The 22,850-nt window shown below is 45.3% G+C and overlaps 1 protein-coding gene across 2 annotated transcripts in view; it reads right to left on the minus strand.

The window, feature by feature from the left end:
* Positions 1-22,850, minus strand: part of lhpp (phospholysine phosphohistidine inorganic pyrophosphate phosphatase) — a 228,782-nt gene that overhangs the window by 120,367 nt on the left and 85,565 nt on the right. For both annotated transcript variants that reach the window (XM_072479263.1, XM_072479264.1), the window contains one exon: positions 16,136-16,228. In XM_072479263.1, the coding sequence (XP_072335364.1) occupies positions 16,136-16,228 (93 nt within the window). The remainder of the gene's footprint in view (positions 1-16,135; positions 16,229-22,850) is intronic.

Raw genomic sequence — 22,850 nt, forward strand, 5'->3', positions numbered from 1 at the left:
GGCAGGTTTAAACACAAAGCTCCTCTTCATATTTATGAAACCAAAAAGAATAAAATGTGTTCCATTATTAAAAGGGTATTTGAAGGCAATAAAAACAGATTAGGTTTTAGGGGAATGTAGTTGTACTCAAGTGAATCTTGTGGTTCTGATGAGCGATTACAGACCTACACTTACATACAGCACTTACAGAGGGGCTATCAGGATCAGATTAGTGCTGGGATGGTAACAGCTCCACTCACAATCAAACATCGGTTGACAATAAAAATGTTTACACTGTTGAATAATTTATCTCTCTGGTTGGTTCTCCTGATTTTGTGACAGGTTTCTCCGCCGTCCCTCCCTGACAATTAGGGCATTCAACACGCTTACAGCAGCAGAAAGTCACTTTATTATTTGGACATCAGATAACGAAAAATTACAAAAATAAAAAGGACACAGAAACTGCAGATTTTCTCTTATGACTGGCAAATCTTCAAATATTATCAAAGCTTACAGAACTGATAATTGTTTGAATTACTGGAGTAGTGCGGGATCATAGAAACAGAAATTTACAGCATGGAAGAAGGCCATTCAGCCCATTGTGCCCATGCTGGCCAACAAGTAGCCATCCAGTCTGATCCCACTTTCCAGAGATTCCAAATGGTCTGGCTTTAATGTCAACCCCCAGCCTGGGACACTTCTTTCAATGGTGCTCCGTTCCCAGTCCCATAATTGGGGCTTTTGCACCATTTTTCATCCCTACGCATTTGCGATGCGCTCGGCCTTGGCCAATGCTAAATTGGAATAGCGTGCCCACTCCTAGTCTCTGCATGCATCGAAACTCCAAACTTGGGAGTTCCCGACATCTCTCCGACTCCAAGGTGACATTCGTAACAAGAGTCACCCAGTGTTGCCGTTAAGCACTCAGGTTTAGCATAGAATGGTTCAGATAGATTCCAGTATCTGCAGTGACCCCAATTCTTTCATCACTAGCATCGCACAGTTGTCTTTACTTTGGGCAATCACTCGTAAACAAGGGAAACAAGTTGACAATGACTAAGCTAACTTACCTACATCCAATCTACATTCACATGAATCAGGGTGAAAACTCTCTGCTGGTTGGAGTCATACCTTGTTCAAAGGAAGATGGTTGTCGTTGTTTAAGGTCAATTGTCTCCATTCCAGGACATCACTGCAGGAATTCCTCAGGGTAGTGTCCTTGGCCCAACCATCTTCAGCTGCTTCATCAATGACCTTCTTTCCACATAATATCAAAAGCAGGGATGTTTGCTGATGACTGTACAATATTCAGACCCATTCACGATTTCTCAGATACTGAAGCAGTCCATGTCCAAATACAGCAAACCTGGACAATATCCAGGCTTGGGCTGACAAGTGGCAAGTGCACCACACAAGTACCAGGCAATGACCATCTCCACCAAGAGAGGATCTAACCATCACCCCATGACATTCAATGGCATTAGTATTGCTGAATCCTCACTGTCAACATCATTGGGGGGGGGGGGGGGGGGGGGGGGGGGGGGGGGAGAGATTACCATTGGCCAGAAACTGAATGGACGAGTCATATAAATACTGTGGCTACAAGAGCAGGAAAGAGGCCAGAGACCCGGAAACATTGGTATCAGTAGTCTATAAACTCCCCTTACAGTAGTTAGATCATTGGACGGAGCATTAAACAAAATATTATTGGAGCATATAACAAAGGAAAAATAATAATTGTTGATGATTTTAATCTTCATATCGGTTGGACCAATCAAATTGGCCACGGAGGTCTAGAAAATTAGTTTGTAGAATGAAAGCTTCCAGGAGCAATACACTGTGAAACCAATTAGGGATAACGCTATTTTAGATCTGGTATGGTGTTAATTAGTGATCGCATAGTAAAGATCAGCTGGGAACTAGTGATCACAATACAGTTGAAATTCATGTTAAATTTGAAACATGAATCTAAACTTAAACAAAATTAATTAAATAGTTATGAGGGAACAACTGGTTAAGGTAAATAGACTAACATTTATGGTTGAAAATAATGTGTGAGAAACATTTAAAGAAATAATTCAGAATGTTCAATAAAAATAAATTCCACTGAAAACCAAAACTCAGCAATAGTGATTCACATGTGACTCACTCAGGAAGTTAGATTTAAAAAAAGGGGGGAGACAGTAGCATAGTGGTAATGTCACTGCGCGTGTAGCCCAGAGGCCCAGACTAATGTTCTGGGGACATGGGTCAAAATTAAATGCCGCCCATCACCTCCCCCCACCCCATGGGTTCTAAGGTGGAGGGGAGTGTACAACAGCATGGATGGGATTCCTTCAGGGACCCCACCCGCTTCGACCAAAGTATGATTTTATGGCAACAGGACATTGGTGGAAAACTCACCGACACCCCAATTAAGGCTCATAAGTGGTCTCTTAAGGGTCATTCCCACATAGCCTCAAATCTTCGGTTGGTGGATGCCAGATGACTGAGGGTGGAAAACTTGAAAATGCTCTATCCCTGATCCCGGGTAGGATAGGGAATGTGCCTAAATTGGAAGTCCTCTTCAGATTGGGGAGCCCTCCCCTTGGAGACTGGGGAATTCTGGCCTCTTCCCGTGCCTCAGGCCTAACCCCGGGCAGAGATCTCCTCCCATCACGACTCACCAGGGCACCCCCTCCCCTCCCCTCCCTGCGACCAGTGGAACATACCTGAAGTGCAGTCTTGGGATTTCGTCTCAGGCACGATGCTGCAGTACCTTTTCCGACCAGTGTAGCACTGTGCCTGGAGAGCTGTCAGCCAATCACCCCAGTGTGGATGGAATTCCCACTTGCTGTCAATTAGAGCTTAAGTAAACATGGATCGGCAGTGGGTCTGTCAGAGTCGGCAGGGAAAGCAACTCTGCCGACTCTCAGGATGACGGGTGTCGAGCATCGCCATCCTAACATTTCAGGCCATGAACTCAAATCTCATTGTGGCAATCTAGAATATAAAGCTAGTCTCAGTAATGATGACCATAACTTATCATCGGCTGTTGTAGAATCCAATCTTGCTCTCATATAGTCCACTAGTGAAGGAAATCCGCCCTTCTTACCTGGTCTGGCTTACCTGTGACGCCAGACCACACAGCAATGTGGTTGACTCCAAACTGTCCTTTGAAGTGGCCTAGCAAGCCGGGTAATTAATGGTCAACAGATGGTGATCTTTCCAGCGATGCCCACATCCCATGCATGAAGAAATTAAACTAAAGAGAGGCTGATAATGCTTGAAAGAATCATAGCAAATCTGAGGATTGGAAGTGTTTTTAGGAAACAGCAAAGGGCCACCAAAACGTTGATTGAAAAGGAAAAACATAGAACAAGAGTGCACACGAGTGGGGCTGGTTTAGCACAGGGCTAAATCACTGGCTTTGAAAGCAGACCAAGGCAGGCCAGCAGCACGGTTCAATTCCCGTACCAGCCTCCCCGAACAGGCGCCAGAATGTGGCGACTAGGGGCTTTTCACAGTAACTTCATTTGAAGCCTACTTGTGACAATAAGCGATTTTCATTTCATTTCATTTTTCACTTGCCAGGAATTTAAAAAAGGATTATAAGTAATTTTACAAGTTTATAAAAAGGAAGAGAGTAACTAAAGTAAATGTTGGTCCCGTAGAAGCAGAGAAAATGTAAGTTTTTAATTGGAAAAGAGGAAATGGTAGAGATATTGAACACATTTTATCTGTCTTCAGAGTAGAAGACATAAGTTGGATACTGGATATAGAGGGTAACCTATGGACTAATAAGAGGAAATGAAGGAAATTAATACAACAGAGAAAAAGTACAGGAGAAACCTAAGGGGCTAATATCTGACAAAGCACCTGATGGCCTACGTTCTAAGACTCAAGAGATAGCTGCAGAGGTAGTCTCTCAAATCTGGAATGTTTCTGGCAGATTAGAAGTTAACAAATGTAACACTGCTGTTCAAGAAAGGAGGAAGAGAGCAAACATTGGCCTACGGCCCAGTTAGGCTGGCATCAGCAATCAAGAAAGTGCTATCATGAAGGAAGACTTCATAATGTACTCAGAAAAACATCCTATGATCAATCAAAGTCAATAGGGGCTGATTTAGCACAGCGGGCTAAACTGCTGGCTTGTAATGCAGAACAATGCCAGCAGCGTGGGTTCAATTCCTGTACCAGCCTCTGGAACAGGAGCCGGAATGTGGCGACTAGGGGCTTTTCACAGTAACTTCATTGAAGCCTACTCGTGACAATAAGCAAATATTATGTGCTTTTAATAATAATAATAATAATCGCTTATTGTCACAAGTAGGCTTCAATGAAATTACTGTGAAAAGCCCCTAGTCGCCACATTCCGGCGCCTGTTCTGGAGGCTGGTACGGGAATTGAACCCGCGCTGCTGGCATTGTTTGGCATTGCAAGCCAGCTATTTAGCCCACTGTGAAAGGGAAATTGAGTTCGACAATTTTACTGGAGATTTTTGCCAATGAAGCTGGGTCTCATGAAGTTGGGGGTAATATATTAGCATGCATAGAGGATTTGTTCACAGACTAAAGCAAAGAGTAGGCACAAATGAAACATTTTCAAGTTGGCAGGCTATGACTAATACAGTACAGTATCACAAGGATCAGTGCTGAGGCCTCAGCTGTTTACAATCAATATAGAATTACAGAACCACTACAGCGCAGAAGGAGGCCACTCTATCTTCGGGTCTGCATGACCCTCTGAAAGAGCACGCACCTAGGCTCACTCCCCTAAACTATCCCCTTAACCCCACCTAACCAGCACATTACTGGGCATTAAGGGGCAATTTATCATGGCCAATCCACCTAACCTGCACATTTTTTGTCTGTGGGACGAAACTGGGCCACCCAGAGGAAACCCACGCAGGCAGGGGGAGAAAGTGCATACAGTCTCCATATTTAAGGAAGGGCAGCATGGTAGCACAAGTGGATAGCACTGTGGCTTCACAGCGCCAGGGTCCCAGGTTTGATTCTCCGCTGGGTCACTGTCTGTGCGGAGTCTGCACGTTCTCCCAGTGTTTGCGTGGGTTTCCTCCGGGTGCTCCGGTTTTCTCCCACAGTCCAAAGACGTGCGGGTTAGGTGGGTTGGCCATGATAAATTGCCCTTAGTGACCAAAAAAGGTTAGGAGGGGTTATTGGGTTACGGGGTTAGGGTGGATGTGAGGGCTTAAGTGGGTTGGTGCTGACTCGATGGGTTGAAAGGCCTCCTTCTGCACTGTATGTTCTATGTCTATGTCTATGATATACTTACATTGGAGGCTGTGTAGCAAAGATTCACTAAATTGGTCCCTGGGATGAGAGAGTTGTCCTATAATAAGAGTACGAGTAAATTGGCTAGTAGTCTTGGGCCTTTAGAAGAATGAGAGTTGATCTCATTGAAGCACACAAGATTCTGAAGGAACTTGACATTGAGAGGTTGTTTCCTCTGGCCGGGGAGTCTAAAACAGAGAGACACAGTTCCACAAATTGTTCAGAACATATTCTCTCCAACTCTCTATTCAAACAGGACCAGTGGATCTCATGAGTATCTGTGCTCCACTACTGTGCACCACGACAGAGGCAGAAGACTAGTTCTATAAAGGAGCTTGACACTGCCCCAAAATCAGAACATCTTTACCTCCAGTGATATATCAATGTAAGAGGGGGCATGGACAGCCTTGGACATTGTGACCTGGGAAAAGAGAGATAAGAACGGACAGAGACTATTTGAGCCTTGCTACTACCACAACCATTGTGAAATTAACACTATCTTTCAGGACAAACTATGCCACATAGCGTCCTGGAGACATCCAAGGTCAGGGCATTGGCATCACCTGGATCGGATCATTACCAGACATAATTTTCTGAACAGCATTCTCAACACACGCAGCTCCCAACAGTTCCTTGACTCGACTGAACATGCACCCTCACACAGAGTGCAGAAGTGAAATGGAATATACTTCAAGACACCATCTACAATACCAGACTCTCAATATATGAGAAGCAAGAGCAGAATAAACACTGGTTGGTTTGAGGTTAACATGATTGTGATGGAATTTGTCTTTGAAGCCAGGTGGTCTGCTCTCATTAATTACAAGAAAGATCTGTGCAGGAAGCCTCCGAATGCACGAACAGCGACTCATAGTCAGGTTCAACAGACTGAGAGGCAGTGCATCAATGACTATTGGCTACAATTTTGCCAGAATATAAGAATGTTTGAGGCATATATGGAGGGGTTAAAAAGACAACATGCCAATCAGTAAAGAAAATGGCTTCATTTAAAAAAAAGGCAGGAGAGGTCATCACCAACTGCAATTACACATGGAGAGGTTTCACTGTCACCGAGGAAGCTCTAGACACCATAGAAAGCTTGTCTGTCATGGCAGAGCTGAATAGCCAACTCACAGTGGAGGAAATTAAAGCTACTTACTCACTTGCCACGGACAAAGCTTCAAGTGCTGATTCTATGCCACCTGACATCATTAACTTCAGCAAACCAACACTCCTGAACCATCTGCCTGAACCTCTCTACATCTGCTGGAGGGAAGGGCAGTGCGTCAGAACATGCATGATTCACAGGTTTGTGACCCTGTACAAGAACAATGGCAACCTCAGCGATTGCAACAGCTCTTTAATCATCTCCCTGCTGAGCATCGCGGGAAAAGTATTTGCCAGTGCTTCCCTTGTCAGACCGCAGGGGTAGAATTTTAATGATGGTGAGTGATCAGCACTCGCCATCCCGAGAGTCAGCGCCTAACGTGCAGCCGCTGACACTCTGAGTCCCACTGCCATTTAACACTCATGCTATGGGCCAGGGTTTAGAGAACCCCAAAGTGTATCATGGAGTTCACCTGACCCACTAGATTGTGGTATGGGGAGCACACGGCCCACTCTACAGGTGTGGTACAGCAGAAATCGAAAAGTATTTTTTTAAGCAAAACAATGTTTATACTATGAACTCACGCGAACCTTTTTAAAACTTACAGTGAACATCTTAGCAACCATTAATTCAAATACAACACTAAGTAATCCTTACTTTCCTTTAACATCCGTAAGGTATAAAAAAAAACTTTTCACAGAAGAACATCAGGTTTAAATTCACTACTGCACTCTGAATTCACCAAATGATCAAGAGATAGTCTTTACATGGGTGAGAGAACAACATTACACCTTCTTTGGCTGGCTGCAGCTCCAACACTGAAACAAAACCAAAAAAACACAGACACACCCAAGCTTTTCTCAAAGTGAAACTAAAAAGCAGAGCCAGAGCTCAGCTCCACCCACACTCTGACATCACTACAGTAACTTGAGCAGACATTTCTTAAAGTGACATTCTCATGACACTCACTTGAGCGTTGATTTGCAGTGGGGGGAGAACTTCCGTCTGCCCTTGGAAGGAAGTCTCACCTGTGAGAGCTGTCGGTCAAACAGATTGAGGGGTCTTCAGAGTGAGGTGCTCTCCCATTTACTCCCCAAGATGGGCCAATGTCACCTTGCCACCCTCCCCGCACTGATGTTAAGATCCCCGACCAGACCCCCAACATTTGTTCGGATATCGGACAAGAACCCCAATTTTTTTTTTAATTTGTAAAAGTGTGAGGAAACGATCCTTCGCTCCAGGAGTGATTCCACTGACCAATAGGTATATTTTATATTTAAACTAACTTTATTCTTAACACAAGATCAAACACATTAACACTTACAATTAACAGTTAAAAAAATTCTTAACAATAAAAGCAAACACTTTAACTTCTAACTGATACCTTTTCGATCTCCAATTAAGCAAATCCCATCACAGGTCAAAAGCCATTTATAAATAGTTAGCAAACACTGAGATTCTTGCTGTCTCTGGATAGATATTTTGTGGAAAGAGTGCTTAAAGGGAGAGTGAGAAACCCTTTCAGACACCAGCTGCCAATCTTGCTAGCTTTGGAGACTAAAACTCAACTGCATGTTGCAGATCTATCACCTTTATCACACTCTGATCCCCTGACATGCTAACCGAAATCTACACAGTCTCAAATAATCACTTGATAAAGCTTTGACAAACAGTCATCCAGACTTGAAACGTTAGCTCCCTTTTTTCTCCACAGGTGCTGTCAGACCTTCTGAGATTGTCTAGTACAAAGAACAAAGAACAGTACAGTACAGGAGCAGGCCCTTCAGCCCTCCAAGCCTGCGCCGATCACGTGCCCTATCTAGATCCTTCTATACCCCGTCTGTTCATGTGCTTATCCAGATAAGTCTTAAAGGTCGTTAAAGCATTTGCCTCAACCACCTCACTTGGCAGTGCATTCCAGGCCACCACCACCCTCTGTGTAAAGAACTTCCCCGCACATCTCCGCTGAACCTTTCCCTCCTCACCTTGAAGCTGTGCCCCCTTGTAATTGTCATTTCCGCCCTAACCATAACCCTAACCCTGTTCACCCTATCTATACCCCTAATAATTTTATAAACTTTTATGAGGTCGTCCCTCAGCCTCCGTCATTCTAGGGAGAACAATCCCAGTTTATTCAATCTCTCCTCATAGCTAACACCCTCCCTACCAGGCAACATCCTGGTAACCCTTTTCTGTACTCTCTCCAAAGCCGCTACGTCCTTCTGGTAGTGCGGTGACCAGAATTGGACACAATATTCCAAATGTGGCCTCACCAACGTTCTATGTAACTGTAACATTATTTTCGAGCTTTTATACTCGATACCTTGTCCTATGAAGACAAGCATGCCATATGCTTTCTTTATCACCATTTCCACCTGTTCTGCCACTTTTAAGGATCCGTGGACCTGCACGCCCAGATCTCTCGGTGTCTCTATGCTCCTGATGGTTCTGCCATTTATGTTAGAGCTCCCACCTGAATTGGACCTACCAAAATGCATCACTTCGCATTTGCCCGGGTTAAATTTCATCTGCCATTTCTCTGCCCAATTTTGTAGCCTATCTATATCCTGTTGCATTCTCTGACAATTTTCATCACCATCCGCAACTCCTGCAATCTTAGTATCATCTGCAAACTTGCAAATCAGACCAACTATGTTTTCTTTCAAGTCATTTATATATATTACAAAGAGCAGAGGTCCCAGTACTGATCCCTGCGGAACTCCACTAGTTACAGAACTCCATTCAGTAAAACACCCTTCCACTGCTATCCTCTGTCTTCTGCGACCAAGCCAGTTCTGAATCCATCCAGCTAGTTCACCCCTGACCCCATTGATCTAATCTTTTGCCCTAGCCTGCCATGAGGGACCTTATCAAATGCTTTGATAATCCGTGTAATTATAGGCCAGTGAGCTTGACGTCAGTGATAGTGAAATTGTTGGAAAAGATTCTCAGAGATAGGATCTATGCACATTTGGAAGTGAATGGTCTTATTAGCGACAGACAGCATGGTTTTGTACGAGGGAGGTCATGTCTCACTAATTTAATTGAATTTTTTGAGGTGACAAAAATGATTGATGAGGGAAGGGCTGTGGATGTTGTCTACATGGACTTTAGTAAAGCATTTGATAAGGTCCCTCATGGCAGGCTGGTGCAAAAGATTAAATTACATGGGGTCAAGGGTGTTTTCTGGTTTTGTTTTAGATTCCAGCATCCGCAGTCATTTGCTTTTGTCTCAAATTATTTAATCTCCAGCAATCATAACAAAATTCCATTAGGCCTTATATAGGGAAACACATACATGGTTGGAATGAAGTGAGGAACCCATTTTTATGACATCTTAATTGCACCTTTTTCAGACACAGGGTCTGCCTGTCTCTTAAACCAGGATTTAACAACAAATGACTGCAACAGAGATATATACATTAACCCAGGCTTTCAATAACATTACTGCAACAGATATATCTAATACAATCTATATTTAAAAATTCCCATATTAGTCACACCTACCAGTCTAAAGACTGAGACTGGGTGGCATACAGCCCTAAGTGGCCACCTGGTTTTGGGCAGGTTTCCACGGGGAATCCCATCCATTCAATTTTAGTCCCTGGTCTCAGAACTTGCCTTGGGGGGGGGGGGGGGGGGGGGGAATTCTGTCCCAGATCTTTAATAAGGCCTCAAATTCCACTGTGGTATTAGAACTAGATCTACAACTGACATGATCTTAAGTCCAGCAGCTGCAAGAAAAATGTCACAGACAAAGCAAGCAACTATATATTGCCATCATTGATCCCGCCAAAGCATTCAACCATGTGAGCAGAGGCAGCTCCATTTAAGCTGCTGAAAGTGGCTGCCCGTTGAAGATGCTCAATGTGATCTCCTCTTTCCATGGCTACATGATGGGCCAGGTCAGCTATGACGCTGCCATATTGGAGTCCTTTGAGATCTGCAGTGGAGTTAACCAGGATCTTGTTCTGACACTGACACTCTTTAGCACATTCCTTTCTCCGCTCCTCATGTTTGCCTTCAGGTCATCTCAGCAGGGGCTTGGGAACCTGAATTGTAGCTCCAGTATACAGGAGGTTGAGAGTAGTGAGGTCATGAGTAAGGTTTCAAAGTTGCAGGGGTGTACCGGCAGGCAGGAAGATGGTTTAAAGTGTTTTTTCTTCAATGCCAGAAGCATCCGGAATAAGGTGGGTGAACTTGCGGCATGGGTTGGTACCTGGGACTTCGATGCTGTGGCCATTTCAGAGGCATGGATAGAGCAGGGACAGGAATGGTTGTTGCAGGTGCCGGGGTTTAGATATTTCAGTCAGCTCAGGGAAGGTGGTAAAAGAGGGGGAGGGGTGGCATTGTTAGTCAAGGACAGTATTACGGTGGCAGAAAGGACGTTTGATGAGGACTCGTCTACTGAGGTAGTATGGGCTGAGGTTAGAAACAGGAAAGGAGAGGTCACCCAGTTAGGGGTTTTCTATAGGCCTCCGAAAAGTTCCAGAGATGCAGAGGAAAGGATTGCAAAGATGATTCTGGATAGGAGCGAAAGCAACAGGGTAGTTGTTATGGGAGACTTTAACTTTCCAAATATTGACTGGAAACGCTGTAGTTCGAGTACTTTAGATGGATCCGTTTTTGTCCAATGTGTGCAGGAGGATTTCCTGACACAGTATGTAGATAGGCCAATGAGAGGCAAGGCCATATTGGATTTGGTACTGGGTAATGAACCAGAACAGGTGTTAGATTTGGAGGTAGGTGAGCACTTTGGTGATAGTGACCACAATTCAATTACGTTTACTTTAGTGATGGAAAGGGATAGGTATATACCGCAGGGCAAGAGTTATATCTGGGGGAAAGGCAATTATGATGCAATGACGCAAGACTTAGGATGCATCGTATGGAGAGGAAAACTGCAGGGGATGGACACAATGGAAATGTGGAGCTTGTTCAAGGAACAGCTACTGCGTGTCCTTCATAAATATGTACCTGTCAGGCAGGGAGGAAGTGGTCGAGCGAGGGAACCGTGGTTTACTAAAGCAGTCAAAACACTTGTCAAGAGGAAGGAGGCGGCTTATGTAAAGATGAGCATGAAGGTTCAGTTAGGGCGCTCGAGAGTTACAAGTTAGCTAGGAAGGACCTAAAGAGAGAGCTAAGAAGAGGAGGGGACATGAAAAGTCTTTGGCAGGTAGGATCAAGGATAACCCTAAAGCTTTCTTTAGATATGTCAGGAATAAAAGAATGACTAGGGTAAGAGTAGGGCCAGTCAAGGACAGTAGTGGGAAGTTGTGCGTGGAGTCCGAGGAGATAGGAGAGGTGCTAAATGAATATTTTTCGTCAGTATTCACACAGGGAAAAGACAATGTTGTGGAGGAGAATACTGACATTCAGGCTACTAGACTAGAAGGGCTTGAGGTTCATAAGGAGGAGGTGTTAGCAATTCTTGAAAGTGTGAAAATAGATAAGTCCCGTGGGCCGGATGGGATTTATCCTAAGATTCTCTGGAAAGCTAGGGAGCAGATTGCTGAGCCTTTGGCTTTGATCTTTAAGTCATCTTTGTCTACAGGAATAGTGCCAGAAGACTGGAGGATAGCAAATGTTGTCCCCTTGTTCAAGAAGGGGAGTAGAGACAACCCCGGTAACTGTAGACCAGTGAGCCTTACTTCTGTTGTGGGCAAAATCTTGGAAAGGTTTATAAGAGATAGGATGTATAATCATCTGGAAAGGAATAATTTGATTAGAGATAGTCAACACGGTTTTGTGAAGGATAGGTCGTGCCTCACAAATCTTATTGAGTTATTTGTGAAGGTGACCAAACAGGTGGATGAGGGTAAAGCAGTTGCTATGGTGTATATGGATTTGTGTATATGGATTTCAGTAAAGCATTTGATATGGTTCCCCACAGTAGGCTACTGCAAAAAATACGGAGGCATGGGATTCAGGGTGATTTAGCAGTTTGGATCAGAAATTGGCTAGCTGGAAGAAGACAAAGGGTGGTGGTGGCAAATGTTCAGACTGGAGTCCAGTTACTAGTGGTGTACCACAAGGATCTGTTTTGGGGCCACTGCTGTTTGTCATTTTTATAAATGACCTGGAGGAGGGCGTAGAAGGATGAATGAGTAAATTTGCAGATGGCACTAAAGTCGGTGGAGTTGTGGACAGTGCGGAAGGATGTTACAAGTTACAGAGGGACATAGATAAGCTGCAGCGCTGGGCTGAGAGGTGGTAAATGGAGTTTAATGCAGAAAAGTGTGAGGTGATTCATTTTGGAAGGAATAACAAGACGACAGAATACTGGGCTAATGGTAAGATTCTTGGCAGTGTGGATGAGCAGAGGGATCTACGGTGTCCATGTATAGATCCCTGAAAGTTGCCACCCAGGTTGAGAGGGTTGTTAAGAAGGCGTACGGTGTGTTAGCTTTTATTGGTAGAGGGATTGAGTTTCGGAGCCATGAGGTCATGTTGCAGCTGTACAAAACTCTGGTGTGGCCGCATTTGGAGTATTGCGTGCAATTCTGGTCGCCGCATTATAGGAAGGATGTGGAAGCATTGGAAAGGGTGCAGAGGAGATTTACCAGAATGTTGCCTGGTATGGAGGGATGATCTTATGAGGAAAGGCTGAGGGATTTGAGGCTGTTTTCGTTAGAGAGAAGAAGGTTAAGAGGTGATTTAATTGAGGCATACAAGAGGATCAGAGGATTAGATAGGGTGGACAGTGAGAGCCTTTTTCCTCGGATGGTGATGTCTAGCACGAGGGGACATAGCTTTAAATTGAGGGGAGATAGATATAGGACAGATGTCAGAGGTAGATTCTTTACTCAGAGAGTAGTAAGGGCGTGGAATGCCCTACCTGCAACAGTAGTGGACTCGCCAGCACTAAGGGTATTCAAATGGTCATTGGATAGACATATGGACGATAAGGGAACAGTGTAGATGGGCTTTAGAGTGGTTTCACAGGTCGGCGCAACATCAAGGGCCGAAGGGCCTGTACTGCGGTGTAATGTTCTATGTTCTATCTACAGAGGGTGTCTACCTCCATATCAAAACTGACGGAAAGCTGGTCAGCCTTGTCCGCCTGACATCCAAGGCAAAAGTGTGGCAAGTTCTCAATAGAGAGTTGCTCTACGTTGATGATGCTACATTCCATACTGAGGAATACCTTCCGCGGCAAATGGGCAGACTTTCTCACACCTGTAAAGAATTTGGTTTGAACATCAAAACCAAGACGACAAACATCATGGCTCAGGGTGTTGTCGTGCTGTTATCAATCAGCATTAAGGTTGTTGATAGTTTCACATATCTGGGCTCCACAATCACCAGCAATCTGTTACTTAACACATGCTTGGCAAAAGCTGCAGCTATTCTGTCTGAGCTGAGTGAGAGTGTGTGGAACAGCAACCTGACTGTGCGGCTACCAACCTGGATCCTCAGAACACCCGTCCTCTGTGCTGAGAGCACGAAAACATATAGTAGGCAGGAGAAAAAGCTGAACAATTTCCGCCTTCACTGTCGCAGATGTATCCTTGGCATCTCTTGGCAGAACAAGGTCAGCGACTCAAAAGGTTTTGCACTGAGCTAATTTCTTCAGCATACACTCATTGATAAGCTAACGATGTCTGCACCGGCTTGGCCACATTCAATTGGATGGATGATGGCCATATATCCAAAGACGTTGTGTACAGTGAACTGGCCTCTGGGTCAAAACCTCCTGAGGGTTCATATCTCTGCCACAAGGACACCTGCAAGTTAGGTGTGAAGATGGCGGCTATTCACACTGACAACTGGGAGACAGTGACTGGCAGTCGTGGTTTCTGGAGGTGCTCTGTTTGGAAGGGCATTGGAAGAAATGAGCAGAAGCTACCTCCATATCAGAAGGTGGAGAAAGAGGGCCGGGAGAAATTAGAGGCCAGCCAATCGTGCAAGCTCCTAGTCCTCTGCAGCAAATATGGCACAGACTGATAAGCCAGAGTGAGGCTCCTGAGCCACACTAGGCGATGATTAATGTAGAGTGGCACAAGGTATTGTCTTGCGAGACAGAAAGGTGCCACACAGTTCAAAAAAACCTTTCCAACATATCACTGCTAAGCAACGAGTTCCTTCAATAGTCTGGAATTGATGAAACATTAATATTTCAACATCATTCTCACTCAGTATTGGCCTTAAGCTGAGGCATTCATCTCAGAGCCCTAATAGTATCTGAAAGTGGAAACCTCTTTAGCCACTATATTTGCAAGGTGAAAAGATGAACTTTTATCCAGAAGCTAAACAAGTTACAGATTTCAAGTTATAAATCACAGTTCATTAAGCATTGCCTCAGGATTATTTGGTCGCGCAAGAATCTAAATTCGATACACGATTGTACACATTTTTCTAGATGCAGTTAAAGCACAGCTGGTATTAATATATAGATCTATGGGGCTTCCGGTGACGGCGGGCGGGAGGCAGCCACGCGTTGGAGGGCTCTCGTTCGGGTACGGCATTATCGGGGCTTAACGCCCGGTCCTAGGGCCAGCGAAGGCAGTAAAAGTCGGGAGACAGCACAGAGGAGGGGAATGTCGAAGACCAGCAAAGTAACGGCCGTGAAAAAAGCGGCTGAAAATCCGTCGGCGAGGGGAAAGGTCACCGCGGGGTCAGTAAAGAAAATGGAGGCTGGAGCACCAGGAGCATTGCTTACGGCTGAAGAAATAACTAAGGTGATGGCTGCGGAATTCGAAAGGCAGTTTGCAAAATGCATGGAGACGGCGAGGAAGGAGATGAGGGAGGTTTTGAGTGCGCTGGTGGAGGAGGCGATTTCCCCGGTGATGACGGCGGTGGCGAGCGCAGTGGCGGAGGTGCGAGAGCAAGGGGCGGCACTGAAGGAAGTGGAGGAGACGTTATTGCAGCACGGTGATCAACTTGCCTCGATGGGGAAGGAGATGCGGAAGGTGATGGACATTAACAAGGATCTGCGAAGAAAAATGGAAGACCTGGAATACAGATCCAGGCGACAGAATTTGAGGATTGTGGGGCTGCCCGAAGGAGTTGAAGGACCGAAGCCGACTGAGTATTTTGCCGCGATGCTGGCAAAATTATTGGGGGAGGGGGAGGATCCCTCCCGATATGAACTGGATCGGGCTCATCGGCCGTAGAGGCCTGTACCAAAGGCGAGTGAGCCGCCAAGGGCAGTGACTCTGTGCTTCCGTAGGTACAGTGTGAAGGAGAAGGTCCTGAGCTGGGCCAAGCAGAAGCAGGTGGTGCAGTGGGCTGGAGCTGGTATACGTGTATACCAGGACTTTACGGTGGAGCTGGCGAGGAGGCGGGCTGCCTTCAACCAGGTGAAGAGGGCACTGTACACTAGCAAGGTGCAGTGCGGCATTGTATATCCAGCGAAGCTGAGGGTGACTTATAAGCTCAGGGACTTTTATTTTGGAACGGCAGAAGCAGCGGAAAATGTGAAAATGTAGAATAAAAAAAATATATAGATCTATAGTTTTGTTCACTTAAACTGTAAAAATGGATTACCTGGGTTAGATTTTTATATCTCCAACTTATCAGAAAGAAGTCTGTCCAGTGTATATTTATTGCCCCTAACCATTACTTAAAACTTGTCCATATTGTTGCTCGCTGCAAATACTAGAATAATTCAGTTGCATCCAGAATACATTAAAATTAAACTTTTAGTAGCAATTTTGGAAGAAAAATCTGTGGCCATTTGATAAATCAGTTGAACCAAAACGGCTAGAAACAGTTCAAACAAGTTGTTTTTATTAAACAGATGACAGTATAGTGTCTAATATTAAAGACCTACCTGATCTGGCTCCAAGTCCATGTCAGATAAAGCGGACAAGAAAAACCTTTTTGCTGGCTTGCCCACAACCTCAGCTTCAATATCACAGGCATACTGGAAGGAGGAAATGACAATACAATCAAACTCACGTGCACTTCTTGAGGGAAAGGGTGCTCATAGAATCACTACAGTGCAGAAATAGGCCATTCAGCCCTTTGAGTCTGCGCTGACCTTCTGAAAGAGCACTCTACCCAGGCCCAGCCCCCAACCTATCCCTGCAACCGAATAACCCCACCTTTGGACATGAAGGGACAATTTATCATGGCCAATCCACCCAACCTGCACATCTTTGGACTGTGGGAGGAAACCAGAGCACCCGAAGGAAATCTTTGCAGACATGGAAAGAAAGTGCAAACTCCACACAGACAGTGGCCCAAGGCTGGAATTGAACCGGGGTCCCGGGTGCTGTGAGGTGGCAGTGCTGACCACTGTGCCACCGTTCCGCCCCACGTTGTAAAATTCAAGGCAGAATACAAATGTACATTAAAGACATTGAAGGATATTTAGTAAGTTAAGCATGGCAATACAGATGTGGATTATTTAACACTTCCTTTGGCAAATTACAACAGGTAATATGTTGCTGCTTTGATGATTCATTGTAGTAATATTTGTACTGTAAGCTATCTTAATATTTTTTAAAAATATATATTTTTATTCCAAACATTGAAAAAATCTCACACATAAAAAACACTCAAACAGAATATATTTGGCATTTTATGTTTTGCCCCTCCCTCAGCACCACCCCTCTCTCATCACCAGGCTAACAGACACCCCGAACTCAACCAATTTTGGGCAGGAGCAGAACATGTGCAAGTGGTTTGCCAGCCCCATTCACATCTGTCCTCTACGCCAGGGAAGAACCCACTCATGCGCGCTCTAATCAGCCCTTTGGGCTATTTTATCAGGCTCAGTCTGGCAGTTTACCCTATACAAAATCTCACTCCATACTACTTCCTCCAGCCCCTGGCACAATTCCTCTTCCCACTTCCGTTTATTTACTCTAACAGAATCTTCCTGTCTCCAGCAACCCCCAATATATGTCAAATATCTTCCTTTTTCCCGCTCATCACGAGGTAACAGCCTGTCAGTCAGTGTAGGCCTCGGTAACTTGGGGAAAGGTAGTTCTTTGTGAACAAAGTCCTGCACCTGCAGATACCTAAATGCGCTCCCCCTTGGGAGTTGATATTTTTCCACCATCTCCTCCAGTCCCACAAACCTACCCCCCATAAGCGGATCCCTGAAACTCTCCACCCAGTCCCTCATCCAAATCTTGTACCTTGTTAAACCCAGCCCGACGATTATTCAAATCAGCCTCGATTTCCTGAACTATTTGAATGGAGTGTCCCTCATAGCTACGCTCTCGAGTGACCTTCACCCACTTTAAAATTCGCTCCTTGTCCAAAAACTTATGTAGACGGACGATCACCGCCCGTGGCAGATCTCCGGATTTCAGCTTCTACACAGCAACTGGTGGGCCTTGTCCACCTTGGTTGGGGGTAGGTTCATGAAGACCCCCTCCCCAACCAATTTCCCAACTATCTCCGCCACGCACTCGGTGGTGCTAGTACCTTCAATTCCCTCCGGTAACCCGACTATCCTCAGGTTCTGACACCTGAATCGGTTCTCTTGCTTGTCCAACCTGGCCCTCAAGACTTTGTGGGCCTATGCCAACATTGATATTTCTGCCTCTAAAGAGATAATCTGGTTATTGTGGTCTGAGACCGCCCCCTCCACCTCCCAAATCAACATGTCCTGCGATTCCAGGGGCTGCTCCACCCTTTTCTTTGTAACACGAAGGGGAGCTACTGCCACCTCAATTGCCTTAAGACAGATTTCCCACATCGCCCGTCTATGCTTTTGGAATTCTTCCACAATGAATTCCAATAGTTTCTCCGTCGGCATTTGGGCGGGTGTTGACGGCATGGCAGAGTTCGTCATGTTCTCTTTCATTCCACCACAAGGCTCCCCTGAATCTGGGGGATGGCTTTATCCGATTTTTGCCTTGTATTATATCCCACACCGGAGGAGAAACCAATGAACTTCGATGCTTTCAGCTATCTTCCCACCACAACGCCAGTTTACCTGGTAAAAAGTGCCAAAAACCAAGTTTCCAAGTGGAAGCCACCTTGTGTGTGACCACTCACCTCATGACTGCCAGCAGAAGTGATACATTTTTGTTAATGAGAAGTTTTTCTTTCCTCAGGTGAAACCATCACATTACAATACACATTGGGCCACTGATCAAAACACTTCATGCCCATTTTATCAGGATGAAGATGGTCCTAACTACAGATATCATGTATAGCAAGGGCAGTTAATAGTGGGCAGAATTTTCACCAGCTCGAGATGACGGCATCCCTTTGAAACAATGGGCATGTCCCGTTTCTGTGATTTCTGACCCCATTCCCATCATTTCTGATTTTCATGAGTGTCTTTTAAAGGTGCAGGTTGGTTTGTGTCACAAGCCCGCACCTGCACTCCCGATCTGGCTGCTCCATTGGTAGGCTAGGCATGTCCTCGTCTTCTGCAATTTTCATGGAGGCAGGCCAGCTTTTCAAAAGGTCACCATCTCAGGGTGTAATGAACATAGACTGCAAGGGAACCTTTTGAAAGGCAAGTTCCAACATTCTTTCTCATTCCCCCCTCCAACTAACCTGTGCCTCACCAATCCATTGCAGTGCTCCCCCACTCCCCTTGGCCCCTCATGTTACCAATGATAATCTATGCCCCTCCCCTTCCCCCATGGCCGATCATGCCCACCATGCCAAGATATGCCCCCACCAATCTCTATAGCCCCTCTTGTCCCCCCTTGTCAAACTATGATGCTCTATGCCCAGACATCCATTCCAATACTGAAACACCCGAGCCCGAGGGGAAAATAACATTGTTTGATTGACAACTCTGGATCTCTGATCTATGCTGTAAATTGCACAATGGTTATGTACACAAGATGTACACAAGGACTTGTAGATTCAGCTGCTGCCACTTTAAAGGGTCTAGGTGATTGACACGTTTATTGGGATCCAGTAAAACAAATAGATTTTTTTCAGAAAGAGGCAAGTTATCAATGAATGGCTGGTTCTTTAAAGCTTTTGTTTTTAAACATACTATTGTCACCACAGAATTCACTTGGCATGGAAGGCCGTAGCTTGGCATAAGTTGGTCATGAAGGGCCATAGGTGATGGATGGGGAGCGTGAAATGACAGGGACAAGGCATGGGAAGTGTGTGGAGGTGAAGGCCTGTTTTATTATAACTGGGGCAAAGTCCCACAGCTCTGAGGCTGGCCCTTTAATAGCCTGTCTCCGCACCCAGCAACCCCTGCAACTTCCTCCAAACCTTTTCCTGTGTCAGCTGGCCTGACTGCAGCCCCCCCCCCCCCCCCCCCGCCCCAACATCCACTGGAATTAAAATCCCATCCTTCCTGGCACTTTTACCTGAGGCAGGTGGGCCATGTCAAGCCAGGAAGTTTTCTGACTTCTCTAGAGGATGAACCCTCACAGAAGCAAATGGGAGACTCTCAGTTTTTATCCTGCCTTTCAATCAATTTGCAAATGTGCCTTTTCTTATAGTTATCTCACTTGCATATTCATTCAATAACATAAATACCAATTAAATGTGAAACACTTGATGTTGTTTCTGGCAAGACCGTTCATTTCAGTGCCGTGCCTTGAGCCAACTACATAATTACATATGCATCCAGCAGAGGGAGCCTAATTCTCAGATTGATGATATTATTATCTTTGCAAACTCTTGGCTGAGTCTGACGATGTACTTCTTCTCCAGGTAGCATCTTTGATAATCAAGGGTCACGGAACAATGGTTTGTGCTGTGATTTTACTCTGGGTCAAGGCGAGAAGCAGGCCTCCAGCTGGGATGTGGTTGGAACCTCGTACTGTTGCCGTTATTCTGAACTACATGCTGGCCATCAAAACTAACCGTGCCCCACCACCGCCTCCCCCACCCCCTGTCAAAGTACTTCTGGAGGAATAAGGGCATTTGCCACTCTTGTGCCTTTTTGCAATTTTATTGAAACCCGGTTATAGATGCAGACCACAACTCTATGTGGCTAAATTCACTGGACCATAGAAACTTACAGCACAACACAAAATAATTCAGTTCAGCATACCACTGGCTCTTTAAATGTTTAGTCCCATATCAATGCTTTTGTCCATGATCCTGTAAGTCCCTCATCCCCAAGTTCCTTTTGAAATCATTGATGGAATGAGAATAGCACCACCTATTCTAGTGCAGCACTCTTAAATTCTGCCAATTCGGTGAATAAAATCCACCTCCTGCCCTCTCTACATTTCAAATCCATGGGGTGGGATTCTCTGTAGCCCGACACCAAAATCAAGAACGGAGATCGGGCGGAGAATGACTCCCGGCGTCGAAATCCGGACAGGCGCCAGCTTGACAGCGGTTGGCAATTCTCTGACCGCTCCAAATCTGTGTTATCGGGCCACGCGCTGCCGCAAAGCCATTGCCACGTCATCAGCCTGCCCACCCACGATGCTGAGTTCCCGACGGCGTGGGCCACGTGTGGTCCCAGCGGTCGGGAGCCTGGCGTGCCGGCTGCAGACAGTGTCCAGCGCTGCCACACTTGGCCAAGATCCATACTGCTAGCCGGAGGGCAAGAGGTGGGCTGTGGGGACGGGGTGTGCGTGTCTGCAGCTTGTCAGCCCTGCGCATGTGGGGCACGATCTAACTTTAAAAAAAGAGTCCATTGCAGGTGGATTAGTGGGTTCGTTCCCAGGGCTTGGTAGTGCCAGGAACAACACCACTATCTAACGGCACTCTGGGGTTTAGTGCCCCGGCGGGATCTACTGGCCGTGCCTCATCCTGGTTCCAGCGGGATGCGGCCGTTAGATCACGCCCCTGGTGCCTGAATTGACCAAAATACTCTAACAGAGATGCAGCTAGTGACGTATCTCTTTGCTCTGATATTGTATGCTCTATACATATATGCATGCACACAGGTACACCCCAATTCACCCAAATGCTTTTTTAACTATATCAACCTTCTCTGCCACCTTCATGGATTTGCATATTTGCACCAAGGTCTCTCTATTAATCTACATTTTTCAAAATTATACCTTTTGTACTATACGGTCTTTCTATATTTCCTTCCAAAGTGTGCTACTTTACATTTCTCTGCATTGAACTCCATCCGCTATGTTTCTGCCCATTCCAGCATCCTGTCAATGTCATCCTGAAGCCTATAACTATCCGCGGGACTATCTACTGCTTTGCCAAATTCTGTGTCCTCTACCAACTTTATAATGCTGCTTCTTACACCTAAGTTAAGGTTTCTTGTACCAAGTGAAAAGAATAATGAATACAAAACTGGCCTTTGGGGAACATTACTGTAAAAGGCACTCGCCAGTCTGAAAAAATACTGAGCCACAACCACCTTTTGCTACTTATCATTGACCCAATTTTATATCCATACTACCACCTTCCCCTTGATCTTCCACCTTATTAGTAAGTCTATTGTAAGGCACATTGTTGAACGTTTTCTATGTATAAAACATCTATACTGCATGATCAACTTTCTTGGTTACTTCAATAGTCAGACATTATTTGCCTTTAACAAATCCATGGCTTTCCAAATGAAAATTTATTTTGTCCCTAACAATAATTTCCAATATGTTCCCCACCAGAGTTAGGCTGACTGACCTGTAGTTTCCTAATATAACCACTCTCTTTACTTGAACAGCTATAATATTAGCAACACTCCATTCCCCCGGATCTCCTCCTGTATCTAATGACGATTGAAAAATTGTGCCTCTGCAATTTCTACCTTTGTTTCTTTCTGCAACCAAGCATGCATTCCATCTGGACCAGATGACTCACCACCTTTTCATAAGGCTAATCATTTAGTATACCTTCTCTATAAGTACCCTGTCCATGACTTCCTTCTTTGTTTGGTGTAACCTTCACATCATCCACTTCCTTTGCTAGGTTGGCCTCATCTAAGTGCCACGCCATGTGGTATAAGCAAGCATGGTCTTCCATTGTTGCTATGGTTGGAAAGTCAGGATGACCTTGTTGTTGGAGTTCCAGTTTAACCAATCTTCAATGTTGTCCAGCTGCTTCTTTCACTATCAGCCTCTTGCACTCGGTCAGTTAATCCTTCTGATGGTGATTAGACATTCCATCTCTTCTCCACAGATAACATTCACGCAATGACCATTTCCAACGAGAAAGAATCTAACCATCGCATCTTGACATTCAATGGCATTACCATTGCAGAATTTCCCACTATCAACATCCTGGGGGTTACTATTGACCAGAAGCTGAACTAGACTAGCCATGTAAATTCTACAAGAGCAGGGGCTAGTAACTCACCTCCTGACTCCCCAAAGCCAGTCTACCATCTATAAGGCACAGGTCAGGAGTGTGATGGAATACTCTCCACTTGCCTGGATGAGTGCAGCTCCAACAACACTCAAGAAGCTTGACACCATCCAGGACAAAGCAGCCCACTTGATTGGCACCCCATCCACAAACATTTGTTCCCTCCACCACCGGCATACAATGGATCTTCTACAAAATACACTACAGGAACTCAACGATGCACTTCAAAACAGCACCTTCCAAACCCAAGCCCGCTACCATCTAGAAGGACAAGGGCAGGAAACCCATAGGAACACCACCACCTGGAAGTTCCCCAC

The sequence above is a fragment of the Scyliorhinus torazame genome, chromosome 16, assembly GCF_047496885.1.
Source record: "Scyliorhinus torazame isolate Kashiwa2021f chromosome 16, sScyTor2.1, whole genome shotgun sequence".
NCBI classification, from domain to species: Eukaryota; Metazoa; Chordata; class Chondrichthyes; order Carcharhiniformes; family Scyliorhinidae; genus Scyliorhinus; species Scyliorhinus torazame.